Genomic DNA, 23267 nt, shown 5'->3' with positions numbered 1-23267 from the left:
GCTGAGAGACAATCAGTCAGGATGGTCAAGAACCAAGAATCATCAAAATGCAGATCTGGATGAATGATAAGCTGCTGGAACACAGCTGTCAGTGTCCACAATGTTTTACACCAACATGAGCTGAGAGGATCCATGAAGAAGGAAGTTCTTCTAGAAGCAGAACCTTAGAGATCCACTGAAGTTTGTTTTGATCACATGGACAAAGAAAAGGTCTTCTGGAGGATAGTTCTGTGGTCAGATGGAACAAAAACTGAGCAGAAATATGTTTGGAGGAGAGAAGGTGAGGCCTTTAACCCCAAGAACACCAAAACTACCATCAAGCATGGAGGTGGCAGTATCATGCTCTGTGGAACTGGAGCTTTACATAAAGTAAATGGAACAATGAAGAAGGAGGATTACCTCCACATTCTTCAGGAAAACCTACAATCATCAGCAGAAGGTTGATCTTGGACACAGTTGGGTGATTCAACAAGACAATGAGTCCAAACACACATCAAATGTGGTGAAGAAATGGTTCAGTCAGGCTAGAATGAAGGTTTTTATAGAACTTATCTTTTAAAGGATTTTAGGTTTATTAAATGTATAATTTAAAAAATGTTCAATTTTTATTGTAAATGTTTTGATGTAGGATCCATTTTCCCCCCAAATGTCATTTTGAAATTTATTAATAGAAAAAAATACATTTTGTGTATTTTTCTTCTCTTTTTTTGCTTTGTTTAATTTGTTTGTCGTTTATTGCGCACATTTGCTTATTTCATATTTTTTCTTTTTCTTCTTCATATTACATATTCATATTTATTTATTTAATATTTTCTGTTAAAGTTTTTTCTGTTAAAGTTCCATTTTTAAAACCTTGTTTTCTTTTATTACATTTTAGATTTCTTCCATATTTTTTATCCTTCTTTTAAAATTTATTCCAGTGCATGACTTAGTGATACAATTTCTTTTTTTTTTTACATTTTTGAATTATTTTAGAAAATATTCTAGAACAATTATATTATGTATACACATATGTTAATTAAACAATCTTTATTATTTTATTGTGTTTAACATTTTTCCTACTTTATTGCATTTTTAATTTGTTTTCCATTTTCAATATTTTTATTTATTTATTACATTTTTTAAACAAGTTGTGTTGTTTTGCATTTATTTTTTAAAATAAAAATAAATAATAATACTAGTTATAAATAAATATGCTCAGTTTGTAACTATTTTAATGGTCCATTTTTAAAGTATGACACAGAATTTATGTTTTAAAGGAATTGTGTGTGTGTATTCATGCTACATAAAGTCCATTAATTTATATTTTATTTAAATTCTAATGGATAATTCTGGGATTTTAACATCAAATACATCGTCATTTATTCATTTTCTTTGCTGAAATATGTGTTTATTAATTTCAGGACATTTTAGAAATGTTTAATTATTTAATTTCTTTTTTTTATTGTAAACTGTCATACATGGTTTTAAAAGAATGTTTCTACATTTCCTCAGTTTTCTTGTGAGTTGCGTGCCCGTCATCGTCTTTGCACAACTTCTGAAGACTTTCTCTTCTCTTTGTTCAGTTCAGCTTCAGTAAAACTCTCGTGTCTTCGTGTCGACGCCTGAAGGTTTCATTTCCCTGAACTGTCAGAGGAAACAGATTTTTCATCTTAACTGGAAGCAGAAAGTTTCAAAGGGTCGATGAATTATTAATGGAGCTTTTAATAAATAGATCGGAAGATTTCCTGCATCTTTCCCTCAGAAAAGCTTCAAGAAACAGAAACTCTGAAGCTGCTTCAACGTCTGAAAACCCAAAGCCTCAAAGTTTCAGCTCCGACTGATTCACAGCAAAACAATTAAAAGATTTTAAAATGATTTCTGCCTGTTTTTAATTCAAGTTAAATAACCTGTCAGCAGTTCATGTCTTTCTGCAGCTGGTGCATTAATAGAATAAAATATAATAAAGTGTATTCATGAAGTAGCTTTCAACAACCAGGTGGCAAAATTACTAGAAAAAAAATAGAATAAAATAAAGCACAAAATAATGAAAAATGTAAAATAATACTAAATAAAATGATTAATTCTAAGAAAATAAAGACACACACACAAAAAAGCTTATACTTATACTTATCAGAATTAAATTCACAGTGAAATTAAACACACCAGCACAGTTTAAAAAAATAAAGAATCAAATAACATAAAATTAAAAGTAATTATCTTGTTTATTTAAATTGAATGAAACCAAATGAGATAATCAAAACATAACAAATGAATTTAAGCAAAATGAATTAAACAAAATAATAATAAAAATAACAATAATAAAGACAACTAAAAAAGAAAAATTTAATAAAACAATGCAATAATAAAAAAATAAGTCAACTAAATATTAATTTCAAACACACACACACACTTTGTTGTCCTTCAGTTTCAGCTGAAGGTGAGTTTGTTCATCAGCTGCAGTTTTTAATGTTTCCACCAGGAGGCAGCAGAGACACTGAAATCAATGCATTTATTTATGATCAATATTTATCAACTATTCTGCTGTTTTTCTTCATATTAAGGTTCAAATAGGTTTAACCTACATTCTTGAAATAGAACAATACACCTGCAAAAAGTCAAATCAGGAAAGAGAAACTAAAAGTCAAAGTTAGATTTAAAACAGAGGCAAAGAGAGGAAGTAAAAACACCTGCAACAAGAGGAAAATAAATTTCAAAATAAAACAGGAAGTCGCAGAAAAGTGAAGTAGACGAACAGAGCGACAGAGAAACAGGAAAACTCACAGAGGAAGAAACCTAACAAAATAAAATGAAACGAACCCAAAGACCTCGAAAGTTTACCAAGAATGCACTTTTAAAGTTTTCTCTGGTGAACTATCAGAAAACAAAAACACATCCAAGGTACCAATGATTGCTTCAAGGACTCTGTCATCAACATTAAACGGCTTAAACGATGATACATTTTATAACACTGATGCTCACAGCTGCTTATAGCGAAAATGAAGTGAAATCAGATTTAGTGTTCAGAGTGACACCTGGATGGATGTAAAACTGATCTGGTTGGTCATTTTGAGCCTCGTTTTTCTTCTTTTCTTATTATTTTTTTTCTCCTCATCTTTGTCACTTCTTGTCTCCTTTCTGTCAGTTTTGTGTTGTTTTGTTTCTTTCGGGACGGTTTCTTCTTGTTGTTGTCATTTTGCTAATCAGTTTGCTGTGTTTCGTTTGTTGCTTTATTTTTGTCATTTAGTGACATTTTGATGGTTGTCTTTGGAACCATTTTGTGTCTTTGTGATATTAAACTATGCTACATCCCATAATACTGATGCCTAAAGTTGGTTATAGAAGGAAATTAACAAAAAAAACAAAAAACAGATTTAGTGGCAGTGGCAGTTTTGTGTGTTTTTGTGATTGTTTTGTGTCTAGGACTACCACAGTGAATGCATCATCCTGACAGTAAAGCACAGAGGTAATGGTATGGAGCCAATACAAAAACAGGCACAAAACAGCAAGAAGATTTTACTGAAACTACGATACATCCCATAATACTGATGCTCACAACTGATTATAGAGAAAATGAAGTGAAACCAGATTTAGAATTTAGATTGTGACACCTGGATGGATGTAAAACTGAACAATGTGCAGAGTAAAGCATTAAAAATTCGACTCAGAACCTGCTTAAACAACAACAGCAACAACAGCACAGCAAACTGCACATTACAGGAAACACTGAACGACAATTAAAGCTGCTGTCAGCAACACACACTGCTGAGAGTAACAACAGACACACACTGCAGCCTCCCAAACTGAGGAGCGTAAACTTTCTCTGAGCTGATTATTGATTATTGATCACATGACTGACAGCCAATGATCGTCCGCCACCTCACACATCCTTTAACGATCGCTGCATTTTGTGTGTTTTTGTGTCCTTTTGGTTTTCAAACAACGAACTGGCATCAAGTTCTGTATGTGTGCAGATGAAAGAGGTAAGGGAGAAGCGTTTAAATGTTAACGTTGGTCCTGATGTTACTTCAGACTTTTTTTTCTGGTGAATTATTGATGAACTAAATCTCCACAATGAAGCTGATCAATTCAGAGACCTTCAGGAAAACAATAAATCACCTCCTCTGGAAAAAAACATCTTAAAGAAAGATTTTACAAGTGAAGATGACAAATAGTTTCCTCTGAATGAACCAGACGGAAGCAACCTCAGAGCGACCTCACAGAACCTGGTATCTCCACACTAAGACCTCATCAGTCTTCTGCGTCATCACTGAGCTAAAACTAAATAAAAAGAGGCTGAACTTAAATATAAGCTGGAATAAACTGCAGCGTTCAATGAGTTCCCCCTTACAGAAGCTGATGATGGTTCAGTCCTGCACTGGGACTCAAGTGTTTCCCAATGAAAGAAAAATCAAGAACCAAAAAAGCAGAAAGTCAAAGAGTTGTTTAGGTTTTAAACTAATATCTGTATTATTACTACAACTATCTGTTAATGTCAAGTCTCAGTAAAATGATGAACCACAGCAGCAGCTCATACCATTTGAGACCAGGTGAGACCAGATGAATGCAGCTCAAATCAGGGGAAACCAGGTGAGACCAGAGGACAAGAGGTGAGACCAAAGGAGACCAGCTGAATCCAGGTAAGACCAGCTGTGACCAGGTGAATCCAGGTGAGACCAGATTAGACCAGGTGCATTCAGGTGAGACCCACTGAATCCAAATTAGATCAGCTCAGACCAGGTAAATCCAGGTCGGACCAGCTGAGATCAGAGGACTCCAGGTGAGACATGTTGTGTAGTCAATGTTGCTTGTGTTAGCATTACCTTTATCAGTATTCGTCTGTTGTATGGCTACTGTGGCTAGTGTTAGCATTACCTACATCAATAAAAACATTCTCGGTGTTAGCATGTTGTACAGTTAATGTGCTTTATGCTAGCTTTAACTACAACAATAAAATTTTTTGCAGTGTTAGTATATTGTGTGACTAATATGGCTAATGTTAGCAATAGCTATAATAACAGAAATATCATCAGTGCTAGCATGTGTGGTTAATGTGGCTTCTGTTAGCATTACCTATGTCAATAACACAATAACTTGTGTTCGCATATTGTACGGCTAATGTGACTAAAGTTAGCATTAGCTACAACAATAGGATAATTACTAGTGTTAGAGTGTTGTACAACTACTGTGGCTGATGCTAGCATTTGCTGCAAGAATAGAAAAATCTTCAGTATTAGCATGCTGTATGGCTAATGTGGCTTACGTTTTCATTATCTACAATAACAAGAAAATACTCACTACAAGCATGTTGTGTGATTAATGTGGTTTCTGTTAGCATTAGCTACAACAATAGGACAATTAGTGTTAGAGTGTTGTATAGCTACTGTGGCTGATGCTAGCATTTGCTACAAGAAGAGAAAAATCTTCAGTATTAGCATGTTGCATGGCTAATGTGACTAATGTTAGCATTAACTACAAAAAGAGGACAATAATTAGTATTAGCCTGTTGCATGGCTAGTGTGGCTAATGCTAGCATTAGCTACAACAATAAGACAATAATTAGTTTCAGCGTGTTGTACAGTTACAATGGCTTCAGCTAAAATAACAGGAAAATCCTCATTGTTAGCATGTTGTGCAGTGAATGTGGCTTATCATTAACTACAACAATTGGACAATAACTAGCATTACTGCATTGTACGACTAATGTGGATAATGGTATCATTACTTACAACAGTAGAAAAATCATCAGTGTTAGCATGCTGTACAGCTAATGTGGCTTATGTTAGCATTAACTACAACAATTAGAAATTAGTGTTACTGCGTTATATACAAAAATCCTCGGTGTTAGCATGCTGTGTGGTTAATGCAGCTAATGCTAGCACTAACTATATCAATAGGACAATAATTAGCTTTTCCATGTAGTATGGAAAATATGGCTTATGTTAGCATTAGCTACAACAACAGAAAAAATCTCAGTGTTAGCTACAACAGTAGGACAATAATCAGTGTTGGCATGTTGTAAGATAATATGGCTATACAGCTTTGGTCTTTTATTCACAAATAATATATAACTTAAATTTAATGATTGTTGATGAATGTTTATCATTTACCATTTTTCAGTCCTGAATATATTAACATTTTCATTCAAATAACAGCAAATATCTGTTAAAAAAGACGATATTTTGTTTTGAATACAATGAAAATGGTGTAATTATACAGTCAGATGTAGTAAAAGAGCAAATTTGTAGAATTTTTGTAAAAATAGAATTTTTGATGTAGACATTTTTTACAGTTTTCACAGAAATTGGAAAATTTTGTAAATTAATGGTAAATGAATCAACACTGTTCAAAGTTGTTAAAAATATAAATAACTTTATATAAATTATTTTTGGTTTCTGTTTTTCACAGTGCAGACTGTTGACTGAAATAAACTGTTGCTTGAATTCTTTTATTTGATTGTTTTTACAGTGTACAGGCTCCAATTTACATATATGACCATAATTCTTCCCCCCACCTCCTCCTGACCATATAAGGACACTGAACAGATTGTCGCCCCCCACCACCATCCTCATTCACCTGAAACCAACCCCCCCCCCCCCCCCCCCCCCCCGCTGCAGAGAGAAGAGGAGGGGGGAGGAAGGGGAGGCAGCAGGTAAAGATGGCGGAAGGAGGGCGGGGCCTGATGGAGGGGTAGTGGGGTGGGGTGGGGTGGGGTGGGGGTAGCTGGCGCCTGCGCACTGGCCCACCATCCCCTCCGCATCGCCCCCCCCCCCCCCCCCCCCCGCTCCTCCACCCTCCCCTCTCTTTCTGCAGCATCAGTACCACTCTCCCCCCTCCCCCTCCTCTCTCGGTCCGTTTACCGGCTGCTCTCTGCGCGCTGCGGGGCCACACTGCGACCACCGAGGAGGAAGAGGAGGACCGCGGACCGAGGGGGGGCCACAGCGGAACGGAACCGAACCGCAGAACCAGTCGAGGAGGAGACAGAGCGCGCGGATAAAAAAAAAATCCCCCCGAAGAAGAAGCGGCAGAAGGCGGAGACGCGTCACACCGCGCCGTTCCTCCCTCCATCTCTGTCTGTCCCGGAGAACCGACGAGCACCGAGCAGCGGAGCCGCGGAGAGGATCGGTGAAGCTCGGAGCAGAACGACGAAGGACGCGGTGCTGAAGCCTCCCCCCCCTCCCCTCCCGGACTACGGCCGATTCTCCGGTTTCTAGCAGCGGCGCGGCGACACCATGAAGGACCGTACGGCGGAACTGCGAAGCGTAAGCGACAATTTTCTTTCTTCATCCTCCCTTCGGCCTCCATGTCTCCCCCCTCCCCCCTCACCCCTCTGCCTCTCGCAGCCTCACGGCCTCCGCCGCTTCGCTGCATCACCGTAGGAGCGGCGGTGCGCAGAGCGGTGGACAGAAAAGCCGCTAAAAGGCGGATTTGTGCGGGTTTGTCGCCTCTGCGGCGGCGGCGCGGTGGCTCCTGCTGCGGCTGCAGGCGGAGGCTGCAAAGACTGTGGTGTCGGTGCGGAGCTGAGCGGCGGATGGAGGTCACGGCGGCACCGGACACCTTCATTTTCGGTGCTTTTGACCATTAACGGCGGGCTGCGCGCGGCGGCCGCAGAGGCCGCGCTGCCTTTTTCTGTCCTCATGCAGCGCCGCGTGCATGATGGGAAAACGGCCCCAAACCTGCCATCCGAGCTAATTGTAATGCGGCCGCGCGTGTCCGTGCATGCGTGCCTGGATGACCTGATGGGGGAGGAGGGGGGAGGAGGGGGGAGGAGAGGGGTTGAAATGCAGTGATTTTTTTTCCGAGGCCGCATCCTGCAGCCGGCGCGCACCTCCTCCCTGATATAGAGCGCACGCGCATGTGTGTGTGTGCGTGTGTGTGTATGTGTGCGCGCGTGTGTGGTGGTGTTCAGTGGTCAGGCGCGCAGCAGATCAATACGCGGCGGATGAATCAGGATGCAGGTGGAGCGAAGGATGCGGCGCGAACTGCCGCTTCTGTTCGCTGCCGCTGCTCCGGTACCGGCGGAAGCGGAGGGAGGAGTGGGGCTGAGGGTACGTGGGGGGGCTTCATTGTCCCAAAGCCTCACCCATTTCATGGCCGAGCAGCGCTGCACAGGGTGAGACCGGAGACTCTCTGCCGCGTGAGCGGCAGCAGGAGCGATGCGGTGTTTTCTGCCGCCGCGTCGAGCGAACAGCTGATGGAGGCGGTTTGGGCGGATGGCGGGGATTTTATAGAGGGGGGGTCACATCAGCTGGTCAAACTCTGCAGCAGCTTCATGAGCCGCGACACCACCGGGTTCAACCGGGTTCATCCATCCATCTATCTGTCTATCTATCTATCTATCTATCTCCCTATCAGTAATCTATCATCTATAAGCTGTCTGTTTATTTTTGGACAGTTTCTCACATTAACGCTGGTTTTTGCCTCCAGTGTTTCACATTTATATTTTGGGGGCTGAAGCTGACCAATAGTTTCTGATCAATAAATCAGCAGCTGAATGGTGTGTGTGTGTGTGTGTGTGTGTGTGTGTGTGTGTGTGTGTGTGTGTGTGTGTGTGTGTGTGGAGGTGATTTGCATTTAAAAAGTGACAGCCTCAGCAGACTGGAGTTTTTACCGCACTGCTGTCCATCCGTCTGATCCATCACTTCTCCTCCAGCCTGTTCAGCCTCCATCACCCCTCCATCTATTCACCCCTCCAATATTGATCCATCTATCAATTGATCCCTTCATCTATTGATCCCTCCATCTTCTCCTCCATCATCCTGATGGTTTTAAACAGATTAGAAAAGAATAAATCCTCATGTTGTTTCTTTCTGTTTAAATCAGCTGAAATTTTTTTGCACAAATTTGTAGAAAACCATCAAACTGTGTTTCCATACGAACGTGCATCTTGATTTCAAAACAACTTTAGTGGGAAGGTTAGAAATTCAGCAGAACATTCTGAAGGTTCTTTGTGTTTCAGTTGTTAGTTGACTGATTTATTCCTTCAAGCAGTTGAACAGGAGAAAAATGGGTTTGTCAGAATAAGAGTTTCTTATTTTGAACCAAAGTTCCAAAAAACAAAACAAAACATGAAAATATCTGTTTCCTGCTGAGAGCTGCCTGGTTGATGGAGATCTGACGTTTAGAACCTGAAGTCTGATGTTCTGCACAAGAAACAAACTGAATTGGTTCAAATTCTAGAATAAAGGAGGAAAATCATGTGAACGGATCAACGAACTGTTTTAGAGAACATCCAGGACAGAACAGTGCAGCTGCATCAAACCTTCACTGCTGTACAAGTTCAACTTAAAATGAAAAGACATTGTAAAGTTCTGAAGGTTCTTTGTGTTCATTGAAGTTCTCTGGTGGAAGAACTGCAGCTGAACACAATTTTATTCTGGATGAATCTTTAAAATATCAGAGAACAGAGAAATGTTCCTCACAGTTTCACAGAGCACGATGTTCTATCTGACCAACAGTCCAGAACCCAAATATTAATACGTTCTAATGAAGGGACCCCTCCTACATTTGACTCAAGTCCTCAAGTAAAGATAGAACCAGGTGGATCCAAAATGAACTATCAGGAAAATGGTTCCTTTCAGAATTTAAGTTCCTCCATCGCTGTTTCATGAAGGAACCATTTTGATGGTTCTTTGAGGCGCCTTTGTAAGTTTTTAAAGAACCTCTGGCTAAATATTTCTTTGTAGAATTAAACATGGTTCTTCTTTGGCATCAGTGCAAAGAACTACTTTTGATTCGAGTTAGCACCTTTTTGTTGCGAATGCTGAGAAAGTATCGGTTCGACAGTAAATCACAGCCACACTGTAAAAATAAAAACACCAATAAAACGAATCATTTACAGGAAAATTTGCTGCTTAAAATCATTCACTGATTCACAGGACCTGAAACCTCAATGGAAGCTGGTTGTTCCACAAAGAACTGTCAGGAAAATGGTTCCTGAAAGAACCTATTTTTTCTGAAGTTCTTGGGAGCAGTATTTATGGGGCTGAACAGCACCGTGTCTTCATGGTTCTATGAGGTACCTTTGCAGTTTCATTTGTTCTTTAGAGAACGTATTTAATGTTGCCCCGTATCCCTATAGTGAAGATCCAGTGCTGCTATCCAAGTAGAACCAGAACTGTCTTAAAGATGGTTCCTAAAAGAGCCTATTGAAGTTCTTTCAGAGCAGAGTTATAGTTCCATCGAAGAATGAAGTTGGTTTGTTGTTCTTGTTTTCACTTCCTGGTTCAGTTTAGGAGAATTTCTCACTTTATTAGAACCTTTTTACATGTTAGAACTTTGGTTCAGTTCAGGGACCATTTGGGTTTAGGAAATATCCTGGTTCTGGCAAGAATATGAATCTCTCGCCTTCATTTTCTGGGTTACTATGGTGACAAGTCCCGCCCATCAAGTCTGATTGGTTGGCTGAAATTGATAAGCGTATAACATATTATAACTTAAATATAACAACAGTAACCAGGATTTAAAGTTGTCACCATTCACAGAGATATTAATATTTCAAACAGAAAACAGTTCAGGTCAATAAACTCACCTGGTAGCTGGGTCAAATGATGATGGTGAGGCTGGAAAATATTTGTTATAATGCGAATATTTTTATTATATTATTGTATTATAATAATAATACTATATATAATATTGTATTATATAATACAAACCAACAGCAGATTTTACAAACAACAAATTTCACACATTTGTAGTTTGGAAGCTGTGAATAATCCAGATTTTCTGTTTGGGTTTCACAGCTTTTTTTTATATACCAGATTGAAAAAGATTAATTAATTAATTATCATTCATTAAATTAACATCAAACTGTTCTGCTCATTGACTTATTAAAAGTATAATTTCTGTGATTTCAGCTTCTTCAGTGTGAATATTTTCAGGTTTCTTTCCTCCTCTGTGACAGTAGACGGAAGATCTAAAGACATTTGAGGAAACTGATCCACATTTTAAACATTTTCAGATGTTTTAGAAACTATCAGCTGATTAATTGATCGAGAATAATAAAAAATGATTAATTGCAGCTGTAGTTTCCATGGAAACGAAGAGCAGACGTTGATTTATTAACTTACAACAGTTTACTAGTTGATAATTTTAGTGAATATTTATCAAATTCCAGTTCGGTTTCAACATTTATTTCTTTCACTGATTTTTCTCTTCACTGTCGGCCATGTTAGCTCAGACTCCTGCAGCTGCTCACAGATGTTCATGGATCACAGTTTTTATGTCATCGTCACGGAGATGCTACCTCCCCCATCCTTATCCGTCTTCATCATCCTCCCCCATCCTCATCATTCTCACCTATCCTCACAATCCTCAACCATCCTCAACCCCCTTACATCCTCATCCTCACCACGGTCATCATCCTCAACCATTTCATCATTTTCCTCCATACTCATCATCCTCACCCATCCTCATCATCGTCCACCATACTGATCGTCCTTATAATCACCCATCCTCACAATCCTCCCCCATCCTCATCCCACCTCATCCTTATCATCACCACCCATCGTCACCAGTCCTCACTATCTTCCCCCATCCTCACCATTCCCATACTCATCATCCTCCCCTATCCTCAAAATCCTTACCCATCCTCATCCTCTCTCATCCTCCATCCTCCCTCTGCTGCACATGTTTGTTTGATCAGGTTACTTCAAGTCCTGCAAGGTTTTATTTTGGCCTAGTTTCAAAACAGTTTCAATCATTTCAAGAGTTTTCATTCACAGATTCTGTTTTCAGTACTTTGTCTATTTTTTTGTAGCTTCAAGCAACACAGTATTTGTTGAGCAGTTTTTGATTCAAAATGTAAAATACAAATAATTATTTTGTCTGACAGATTTTAAGCATATCTGGTTGCAAACAGAAAATTTTTCATTAATTCAGGCTTTTCACAGCTTAAACCTGCAGTATAATTGAATAATGATAGTAATGTATGCTTCACATGGATGTGGAATAAAACATGATCAGTTCTTCAATTTGACTTTTAGAGTGCTTTTGACCTAGCCTAGCCGCGCTAGACCCATGTTCTGAAGGCACAAGGGTCTAGGGCCGCTCGACAGGGAGGGAGGCGGGCTAAAAGGTTGTCTTTCAAATCACTCTGCAGCAATTGGGTAGGTATACAACCAGTCAGCGCAACGAATAGGCTGACGTAGTTCCTAGAGCGCCGGCGGATTGTGGCTAAGTCCCATTAGCTTCCCAACCAGCGGACCCAACTGGTATATTAAAGATTTGCCATATCCCGTCGGCATAAGTCCAAATATGTCTTTCTTCTCAATGAAACACCTAAGTGCCGTCCTTTGTTTATCTTTCAAGTTGAATTTTAGCTTCAGATCTTTAAGGGCTGTGGCCAAAGCCGAGTCGAAAGATAACTGTTTATTGTGCGCCGGTTGTTTCTGTGAGAATCGTCGCGCCTCTGTCGTCACTTAGTTATGCCCGCCTTCTGACTCTACACTTCATGGTGATTGGTCCGGCCAGTTTTAGGAGAATTCAGCCTCGAGCCTTATGGAGGGTAACTAGACCCACCCTGGCAGAGAATTAAATTCGTTGCCGTGGGTTGTCTAGCGCGGCTAGGCTACTTTTGACCCCTTTAAATGAAGGTTTTTATGTTTCTGTAAAAGTGTTTTTATCCCCCGCCTCCACGAAGTGGAAAAGGGGGATATAGGTTTGGCCTCCGTCCGTCCGTCCGTCCAAGATGAAAGGGACAGCTTTTCTCGGAAACTATTACAGCTAGGATTACGATATTTAGTGTGTAGCTTCACACCATGGACACCGTGATCAAGTTCGAAAATGAGACCTGTGCGATAATATTTAACAGAGTTATCGCCCTTGATCACTATCTTGGATATAGACTCATAGACATCACATGTGGCGGGGGATATTGATGACCATGTCGTCTTGTTAGTTTGTGGAACGTGACGAATTCAGGTCTTTTCGTGAATCTGATTTTTACCACAAGCATAATATAAGGTAAAATAAATTTTAGAAAAGGTGCTAACTGGAGCCAAAAATAGTTGATGCTGTATTTAAACCATTTTAGTTCCATTTCTACTCAATCATTTAGCAAGAGGGTCCTTAAAGAACCCGAGGTGCGTCAAAGAACCATCACAGTGGTTCCTTTGGGCAACATAAATGGTGCTTTAAAAGACTTTTTCTAAATTGTATTCTTTAAGGAACCAGATTGTATTTTGATAACTGGATAATCTCTTAAGTAATTTTTAGACAAAAAGTGAAATGTAAGAATTCACAGCAGTTCTAGGTTTCTTCTGTTAGAACACAATTAATATTTTGGGTTCTGTTGGTCAACATGTTCTAAGATGTCAGACTGCGATTTGTGAAACTGTGAAGAACATTTCTCTGTTTTCTGCTGTTTTATCAACCAAATGATTCATTCAGAAATAAAATAATATTCAGCTCCAGGTCTGATTTCATGGCGGAACCTGCAAACCAAAGAACTCCAATAAACCTGAAGAACCTTGAAGAACCACAGAATTAAGAACCATCATCTAAACAAAGAAGTTCTTCGGTTGGTAACAGCCTTCTGCAGAAGCATTTAAGAACCTTTACTTTCTGAGAGCAGCTTTGTCAAATCAGGGTGTGAATGTGGTAAGTTCAGGCGTGTGTTGGATATTTCAGTTTCTTTACAGCTGTAGCTTAAAAGGACAAAGAAACTCAGATGTATAGAAATCAGCAGATTGAAGGCAGTACAAAGTGCCGCGTCATGCTTCCACCTGCTGCAGGAAAGTGCTTGGTCATGTCAGACAACCCCCTCTTTCAGCAGCTGCTGTCACTGGCCTCCTGGTGATTTCAGGTGCTGGTACGGAGCTTGGTTTTTAAGACATCCTGGTGCCTTCAAGTGTTGGTTGAGAGTTTGGTTTTCAGGATGTTGTGGTGCGTTCAGGTGTTGGTACAGAGTCGGTTTTCCGGGCATCCTAATGTATTCTCGTGTTGGTTCAGAGTTTGGTTTTCAGGATGTTGTGGTGCATTCAGATGTTAATACAGAGTTTGGTTTTTAAGGCATCCTAGTGCATTCAGGTGTTGGTACATAATTTGGTTTTCAGGATGTTGTGGTGCATTCAGGTGTTGATGCAGAGTTTGGTTTCGAGGAATTTATGTTGCCTTCAGGTTTTCTTCCTGTGCTCGTAGAGAACAGTTCCTCTGACTGTCTGATAGATCAAACATGAGAACGTGCTGAGGCAGCAGATCAGAGATGCATTCACTGTTCTGCTGCAGATACAAGCTTTTTAACCTGCTGATACACTGTTGATAGTGTGTATGTTTGCGTATCCTGTTTCAGTCTCATTGATTACAGCAGCAGGTGGGGGGTGGGCGGGGCTCTGTGTGGTTGTCGTAGCGATAAAAAAATAAAAAGTCGGCTTGTTTTGTTCTCCTGACAGCAGCAGACAGGTGGAGCTTTATTTACACAGTGAACACGCACACGCACGCACACACATACACATTCAGGTTAAGAGTTTTCAGGTGAGCTGCAGGTCATTCAGAGCTGACTGTCCTCATTAGATTAGTGATTCCCTATTAGTCCGCACACAATCACACACCTGTATGTCTGTACTTGTGAGGACCGAGCCTGACAGTTCTGCTCTTTAACTGGACTGTAGTTTTTGTCCAGAACCAATAGTTCTTCTCTAAAAATGTCCTCCACAAACTCCAGAAGTCCTTTTGTTCTAAAAGCGTCCTCACATGGCAGGTGTGAGCGTCGGTCCTCACATTGGCAGCTGCACCGACACGCACACACCCTCCTACGTGGTATTGACCAGCTGATCTGCTGACTGTGTGGGCTGATTGGTCAGTAGGAGGTGGTCATGTGATTTATGGCTGCATCTCCATTTAATGGCCTTGCAATCGTCCCTCCTCGGTGTGTGTCTTGTGTGTTTTGTGTGTTCCTATGTGTGTTTTTATGAGCGTGTGTGTGCTCATGTATTATAGATGTACCCCTCCCCCCTCCACAGCTCAGCAAGGAGCAGCAAGCTTCCTCCTCCTCCTCCTCTTCTTCTTCTACTGCTGCTGCTTCATTTCTTCTTCTGTTGCTTTATATCGTTTTCTTTATTTTCATCTTCTTGTTTTTTATTCTGTCTTCTGCAGCAGCTTCTTCCTCTTCATTTTCCTTTTCCTCATCTTCTTCATCATATTGTTCTTTTTTATTTTCTTCCTCTTCTTCCTCATCTTCTTTTTGTCCTCTTCTTCATCTTCCTCTTCTTCTTGTTCATCTCCTTCCTCATTATCTTCATCTTCCTCTTTTTCCATCTTCGTCCTCCTCCCACTTTTTATTCTCCATCTTGTTCTTCTTCGTCTTCTGTGCGTTTTGTTGATTCAGCATCTATATATCAATCAGCCAATCAGATGGAGCCTTGTTGCAGATGACCACAGTTCGCTGTGGATTGATGGGAAATGTAGGCGAGGCGGTGATGTCACGCTGATGTCAGAAGTGTGTCCTCTGGCTCACAGGACGATGAGATTAAGCAGCGTTTAAGTGGTTTTATTGATCGTAAATGAAGCGCTGTGGCTGATCGTCTGCTGGTCGATGCCAAGTGTTTTTATCCGTTGTGTCAGAGGAACCTTAAATAACGGAAGCGCGAATAAAAGCGTTCAAACTTGAGAGTGTAACACAGACATGTGAGGAGAGACTTCATGTTTAAATATGCACTCCGTTATTGAGAAGTTATTACCGTTATTTACTTTTGACAGAAAACTTAATAGCATCAGTCTCTTCAGTACAAAATACGTTTAACATCTCACCTTGTCTATTCTCACTGTGCAGTACATCCATCTCATCGTCATCAGTGCTGCACAGCTAATTCTTCATCATCATTTAACTTGTAGTATATTCACTGGTGAGTACCCATATAGAATGTTGTATGTTATTAAAATTACATAGGTTTAGGAGTGTAGAAAATGTTTAAGAGTATAGGAAGTGTTTATAAGAGTGTGGGGAGGGTTTATAAAGCCTTAAAATATATATAAATAATAAAATAAATGAGGTTGCTACTTTGTGAATTTTCGCCTATCATGGGGGGTCTGGAACGTAACCCCCGCCACAGACGAGGGACCACTGTATTTTACAAAATGTAAAAACCTTAAACCATCATGTCCAACTTTGTTTCCTTCAATGTTAAAATTCTGAAACTAATGTTGTTTCTGCATACTACAGATATTTAACAATTTTTTAAAATTTAGTTTCCATTCTCCTCTGTTCACTGCTGTGGAAACACTTCCTGCAGTTCAGTCGAGAAGTCCCTGAATTCTTGCCAGCTGTCTGCTGATCACTCATCACAACTATGTCTTTAGACAACAAAAACAACAAATTGTAGTTTAACCCTTTAAGCTTCAGTCAATTCCAGCCGTTTTCAGTACAAAAAAATCGCTAATATTCTATTTTTAAATTAAAAAAATTACAAAAAATACAGGGAATATTGGACGCACATCGCGAGGTGCATTTCCTTGAAAACGACCGATTCGTGGATTTTATACCGACTTCAGGACATGTTTTGGACAAAATAGTTTACTGGCTTGTGTCATCTGGATGTAAAAGGTTGGATTATGGCCGTTTTTTGTGGAATCTTTTTTTCTGTGTGTAATAATGAACCCGGAAATGTGAGTCGCGCTGTGTGCGTTGAAGCCGTGTATAGAGAACGGATGGATGAATATTTGTTTTTGTCGGACAAATGTGTTTTTCTCACCCGCTGTGGTAATCACATCTGAAAGTGGTTTATACCGGCGGATTCATGAGAATCTAAGCTTTCCATCGGCGTATAGTGTTTGTATAATCGTGTTTGCAGCCGTCGGACATTCTTGAAATTCCTATGCAAATTAGTAGGTGTACCGCCGGCGGTACACCTACGACGCACTGAAGCGTAAAGGGTTAAACTACACAGTATTAGTAAACTGAGTACTAGTTAGGGCTGGCCCACGTAGCAATTTCTGGGCTCTGGATATTCGCCCCAATTAATGACGAATATCTGAATATTTGGTTTTGTTCGTAACATCCGACGGGAGGGGAGGGGAGGCGGGGAGACAAGCCAAATCCATAACATCCGACGGTTGGGAAGAGCTGAATATTCGGTTTGATTCGTAACGTCCGACGATGAGGGGACGGATAGATGTACGGAACAGAATGGAGCGAGCCGCACATTATGATCAGTTCACAGCGACCGACCGACGGGAGGGTCCGCAAATTGTCGAGCCGAATACCAATCATGCAACATCGTCCAATGGAGGGGGGCGGATCTCAAAATAAATATTTGGATACCACCATAACGGCCAAATATTCGGATATCCGGATATTTGGGTCCAGCCCTAGTACTAGTGTGTGTTCAAAATAAAGTTCATCTGAATCAGTTAATTATATTTTTTATCTCACAACCATGCATTGAGTCAGTGATGGGAATAGATCCCCAGAATAGCTTTATAGAGTTTTTTGACTCCGCCCGCTCAGGTGCTCCTCAGCCAATGAGGTTATTCGTACATCCTGATAAATGAGTTTCAAAATAAAACATTTAATCTGGTGCAACCTGCATGTGTTCAGTCCAGTTCTTGTAACGTCGTCTCTTACTACAGATACAGCCTCAGCAGGTGGATGTCGAGTGTCTTGCTCATGGGCACGCTGGCAGCGGCTCCAGTCTGCAGTGGATCCAGCTGAGGAAGAGCTTATAAATAGTCCTGAGCCAAAGTGATTACAGGCCGTTATTGAATTGAATTAAGGCATTAAAAGGCCGGTGGATGGCTGAAACGAGGAGCTCTAGCTCCACCGCTGCCTCCTTTAAATAGATTCCTCCACATGATGTCCATTAGCTCAGACTGGAGACAGACGGGGAAACATTCACAGACTTCACTTAAAGTCAAACTACACGTTGAATGACAGAACCTTTATTTTTAAATGCTCCAGCCATGAATTATTTTGTACAAGTTAGAATGAAATTAGTCTAAATGATGACTTTGTGTCTCTTTGAAGTTGGTTTCAGTCTTGTTGTGGTCATTTTGTGTCTCTTTAAGGCAGTTTTGCAACTCTTTATGGTTGTTTTCAGTCTGGTTGCAGTGATTTTGTGTCCCTTTGTGGTCATTTGCATCTATTTGTGATTGATTTGTGCCTCTGTGAGGTAGTTTTGTGTCTCTTTATGGTCATGTGGTGTCGCTTTGCAAACAGAAATCCAGACTGTTGCTGCATGAGTTCCCAAACATTACCAGTGATGTCACGGTGCGCTTGAGAGGTCACGCTCCGTCTCTGATGTCACGCCACCTCTGATGTCACGCTGCACCACGGAGAGGAGGATTCTGGGTCTTTGTGTCCTTAAAGAAAACCACATCTGTGTCACATATGAGAGAAAAAAACAGATTTAGGTCACAGTTACCTGCCGCCTGAACACACACACACACACACACACACACACACACACACACACACACACACACACACACACACACACACACACACACACACACACACACACACACACACACACACACACACACACGTGTCTCTGGGGAACCTTAAGTTGGAATCAGGGCGTTACAGGAAATTGATCCTGAAGGACGTTTGGTTCTAATAACTTGAGAACATTTATATTTGACCTCATATCTGCTGAGGAACCACAAACACACAACATCTGCTCAGTCATTAATGAATTAATTGATAGCAAATAATCAGCTGGTTCAGTCAATAAGCAGGATATTATCAACTGTACTACAGCTGTTTACAGATAATGAAACCATGAGGATGCTCGGTTTAACTGAACACAGAAATACTCCAGAGGAATGAAGGAGTGAATCAGGTTTAAACTGAATCTGAATTAAACGGAATCCGGTTTGCACTGTTCACAGAGCATGAGTGTGAATGTTCACTTTAACCCCTTGACGCCTATTGTTGAATTCGCATCATACCACTTTCATTCAGACTGCAGCTGAGATAGCATATCCATTCCCCAATGCCGGTTTGCGCATATTCAATACGGACCTCGGAACCTTTTGCAAGCACTGATTTTTTGTAGGACCGGCCGGAGCAGGACCTAATTTTCATTTATTTCTTGCTATTATTATATATCTATGTATCTATGTCTAATAGGTAAATTAACAATCTCCACTCATTTTAGCATCAGCTGGAAAGTTTTTTTTTAATTTAATTGTAAATAAATTCACACGTCAAGGGGTTAAAGTAAATCAGGTTTAAAGTGAATCAGGTGTCAGGTGTGACATCAGTGTATCTGGTGTAAATGAAGGTGTTTCCACCTGTGGATGACCTCAGCTCAGGTAGAAGTTTGTCAGTTTGTGTTTTAAAGTCACCTGGTTCAGTGCAGCAGTGAGTTGTGTAGTTCACGATTGTCTTCAGGTCACTTTAAATCTCTTTCTAGTATTTTTCTGTCTGTGTTTTTCTTTATCTGTTGTGTTGTTTTGCATCTCTCTGAGGTCATTTTGAGCCTGTTTTTTGTTGCTTGGTGTTTTGTGGTTATTTAATGTTCCTTACTTTGTGTGTCTGTGATTATTATGTGTAATTGTGTCATTCAGTCCCTTCATTCAGAAGCTCTGGCTTTTAGTTGATTTACACATGTTAATGAATTTTCTTTTTTCTCTATTTTGACCAATAAGCAAACAAATATCCAAGTTTGTGACTCGTGTAGCTGAAGAGTGTGTGTGTGTGTGTGTGTGTGTGTGTGTGTGTGTGTGTGTGTGTGTGTGTGTGTGTGTGTGTGTGTGTGTGTGTCACTACTAAACCAATACAGCTTCATCCTGTTAATGAGACTTTTGTCCCTGCAGCTCTTCTCTGAAAGTTGAAGGAGGGTTTTTTTATAGGTTTATAGTTTATTTACAAGTAGTGGATTAATTACTGTGAAGACTCACATTCAGGTTTAAATAAATCAAAGCTAAAACCACGTTCAGCAATCAATACTGTGAGGAGAAGCTCTGCTGTGATTCTTATTGGGGCGTGTCAATACCTGATCAATACTTTATTGATGCTGTGAGGTGTGATGCCAAATGAATTTAACAGATGTTTTAGGAGCCAGTGGTGGAGAATTTATTTTTTTCTGATGCTGCTTTACTGGATATTTCTTTAAAAATGCATCTTAAATGTTTTTTTTAAATTAGATTTTATTATTATTATGAATTCACACATCTTGAAAATCAGTGAATTTCTGTTTCTATTTTCTCATTTCATTTTATTTATAGTCAGAAGTGAGTCTTTGTGGTGATGAAGTCAGGACTGTGCCGAAACATCCAGCTGTGATCTGAATTCCTCCAGTCTGACAGCTGAGCGACTGTGATGCTTTGAGATCAGATCATTGATCTTTGCTGAGTAAATTCCTGCTGCAATCAGATATTAGGATGATTTCTGTTGAATGTGCAGCCAACAGGTAGAAGCTGTGCTGTGAGGACACAGATCCGCCTGCCAGCCGCCACCGACTAAAAGAAGATTATATATTGATTCCATGACTCACTGCATCCTGGGAAAATGGCTCGATTACCCAGAGTGCCTCGGTGCAGCGAGGAGGGGGAGGGGAGGAGGCTGCAGAGGATTCTCTTCATGCGATCAGAAATCTGCAAGTGATCCTGCAGATCCTTTCCAGGGTTTTATGAGCTGAACACAAATCCAGCAAATATCCTAAATGCAGATTCTAATGCAGACAGTAAAATGTCTGTTTCCTTTCAGTGTCGCTGAAAGCTAAAAAATGATACATGGAAAAGTCTGATTATTTAAAAATGCAATATACACCGTTAATTTTCCTGAATCTTTACAACAGAGGCAGTTTTAACATTTAATATCTGTGCACTGTAAAAACAAAACTCTATAAAAAAAAACTGTGAGAATCTCTGAGCAAATGTGCCAAAAATGTTAAAATGGAAAATTACTCTAATACTCAAAAATTGCAAAAAATGCAAAAAAAATAACAGCAAATATCTGTAAAATAATGAGACTTTTGTGGATTTAAATACATTTAAACAGTGTAAGATTTAATATACCTTTTTTTTTAAAAAAAGCAAACATCTGAAAAATAAAAATGCTTTTTGCAGATTTAAGTACAATAAAACATTATAATTTTAGTCACGTTAAAGAAAAAAAACACTATATATTCCGATACATACTTGTACAATAATACAGATGTAGATGTTGATGTAGTCGTACTTTTACTATCATATTTATTATTGATGCATCTGTTGCTTCAGTGCTGCAGCTACTAAAGATGATTTCATATCTGCTGCTTGTGAATTTTTCCTCAAAGTTTTCATCACAGTCTATAACATAACTTCATTGTTTGTTTGTTTCATACTACTAAACCAAACAAACAAAGTTATCAGACAAATACAATGAAGTGAAAATATTCCTGTTTGAGGCTTAAGAACTGGAGGTAGAGAGCAGCAGAAAATGTTAAAGATCTTTGAAAAGTGTTCAGGTACCTAATTACTGCTGTAGAAATTTCTGATGAGTAACTGGAGTCTGAACTGAATTACAGAGAATTCTTACTTCTGATTTGACTGGTTATAAAAATGTTATGGATGAAAAACTCAAAGTTAAACTGGACTAATAATGCAAGGAACGTCAAGACTGCATCATAAGTGTCTGATAAGTGTTACTTTTATTATACCTGGAGTCCAGATTGAATTATAGAAACTGGTTAGAATAATGTTATAAGTATTATGAATAAAAACTCAAAGCTAAACTAACTAACAAACATGTAAGAATACAAGGGGCATCAGGACTGTAGTATAAGTGTATGATAAATAGAGTCTGCAGCTATTATTTGAAGTTACAGAGACCTCAAGCTGTGATTTTGGCTGGAATAATGAGAAAATTTGGACAGATATCTGGATTAAAAACTCAAACTGGTCGCCAAGTAACTATGAGAAGTCACATTGACCTTGGTGACATCTGTAGTTAAAATTTGGAATTCTAATAGTCAACTATCCATAGTGTTAGATTATCTTGTGAGGGACGTCAGGACTGTATTATAAATGTCTGATAAGAGCAGCTTTTATTTTAACTACAGTCCAACCTAAATTACTCAGATCTCTAACTGCTGATCTGACCGGTCAGAATAATGTTACAGAGTAAAATTCAAAGTTCAATTAAACTAATAAATATGTTAGAATATGATGGACATCATGTCTAATAAGTGGAGTCTGCAGCTGTTATTATAACTGGTCAAACTGAATCACACACATCAATGCAATCACATAAGTAACTCAAAAAATATTGTACTTCAACTACAGTGTTTGAGTGCAAGTCTGTGGTATTTTACCTCCACGTTCACCTCGTTGATCCTGCCTTCCGTCCATTAACTGCCCCATTAAAAGCCCCGTCCTCCTGCTGCCCGTCCTTTTTGTCCCTCTATTCACCCCGTCCGTCCCTCTGGCGTCTCGTCAGTTCAGAACAACAAGTCTGACCGTTTATTTATAGACCCAAAGAAATAAAGAAAGAAGACAGACGCTGTGTGTGTGTGTGTGTGTGTGTGTGTGTGTGTGTGTGTGTGTGTGTGTGTGTGTGTGTGTGTGTGTGTGTGTGTGTGATGTCAGTCGTCTTTTATTCTGACTCGACTGTTTCTACTGTTTCTGCTCAGATCTAAGCTTCATGTTGTTGTTTTTTTTGGTATAAATTTGAGCGTCTCAGCGACAGAAAACGAGCTGTGAAGTGTTTTGAAGGTGAAATCCTGAATCTGTCCGGTTGAATCCGTCGTCACGTTTGAACCGACTGCAGGCGGCTTTTTGGTTTGAACAGAGAAGACGTGATGATATATGAATGACCTTCTCAGGGTCACACCTGATTTATCACCTCATTGTTTTCTGTTCATACAAGGAAATGTGTGACTCATCTCTTTGAATCCTGAGCAGCAGCTTGTGTCTCATTTTTCCTTCGCCGTTGGTTCATTTTTCTATCTAAAGTCCTGCAACTCCATGGAAACAGAACAATATGAAGAAGGAGATCAAATAAAGTCTCATTTCTTTGATTACTGGATTCTCCATATATAAAATAGCTTTTAATATTTTAATTTGTTTCCACAATTTTAAACCTATAAAATTTCTCTAGAAAGACACAAAATTTGTCCCAAATGCGTCAAAACCTGTGCAAGACTACTAGAAAGCACTTGAAACATGTAAAAACAACAACAACATCATTATTTTACAGATAGTTTGTTGTTTGAAAGAAAAAAATACATATTTATGAAGGACTGAAAAATATTGGCTACATTTTTTTGAACTGTTATTTTACTGATGTTCCCTGTTTTGTTAAATTACTGATATCAAGTAAAATCACTAAAAAAAAATCTATTAATAATTACTTTTTTGAATGACAA

The 23267-nt window shown here is 39.5% G+C and overlaps 1 protein-coding gene and 1 long non-coding RNA gene across 2 annotated transcripts in view; one reads left to right on the top strand and one right to left on the bottom strand.

Annotated features, from left to right (window-relative positions):
- Positions 1-1457: 1457 nt before the first annotated feature.
- LOC110967913 (uncharacterized) overlaps positions 1458-23267 on the bottom strand; it is a 35856-nt gene continuing 14046 nt past the window's right edge. Inside the window, exons 4-5 of the long non-coding RNA XR_007938797.1 lie at positions 18169-18290; positions 1458-1626 (exon numbers count right to left, since the gene is read on the bottom strand). This is a non-coding gene — a long non-coding RNA (uncharacterized LOC110967913). The remainder of the gene's footprint in view (positions 1627-18168; positions 18291-23267) is intronic.
- LOC110967912 (syntaxin-1B) overlaps positions 6794-23267 on the top strand; it is a 56245-nt gene continuing 39771 nt past the window's right edge. The window contains exon 1 of the mRNA XM_051941415.1: positions 6794-7241. Coding sequence (XP_051797375.1) covers positions 7212-7241 — 30 coding nt within the window. The 5' untranslated portion in view covers positions 6794-7211. The remainder of the gene's footprint in view (positions 7242-23267) is intronic.

The sequence above is a fragment of the Acanthochromis polyacanthus genome, chromosome 21, assembly GCF_021347895.1.
Source record: "Acanthochromis polyacanthus isolate Apoly-LR-REF ecotype Palm Island chromosome 21, KAUST_Apoly_ChrSc, whole genome shotgun sequence".
NCBI classification, from domain to species: domain Eukaryota; kingdom Metazoa; phylum Chordata; class Actinopteri; family Pomacentridae; genus Acanthochromis; species Acanthochromis polyacanthus.
Note: the sequence above shows the minus strand (reverse complement) of the source record. Positions and strands in the feature narration are given on the sequence as shown.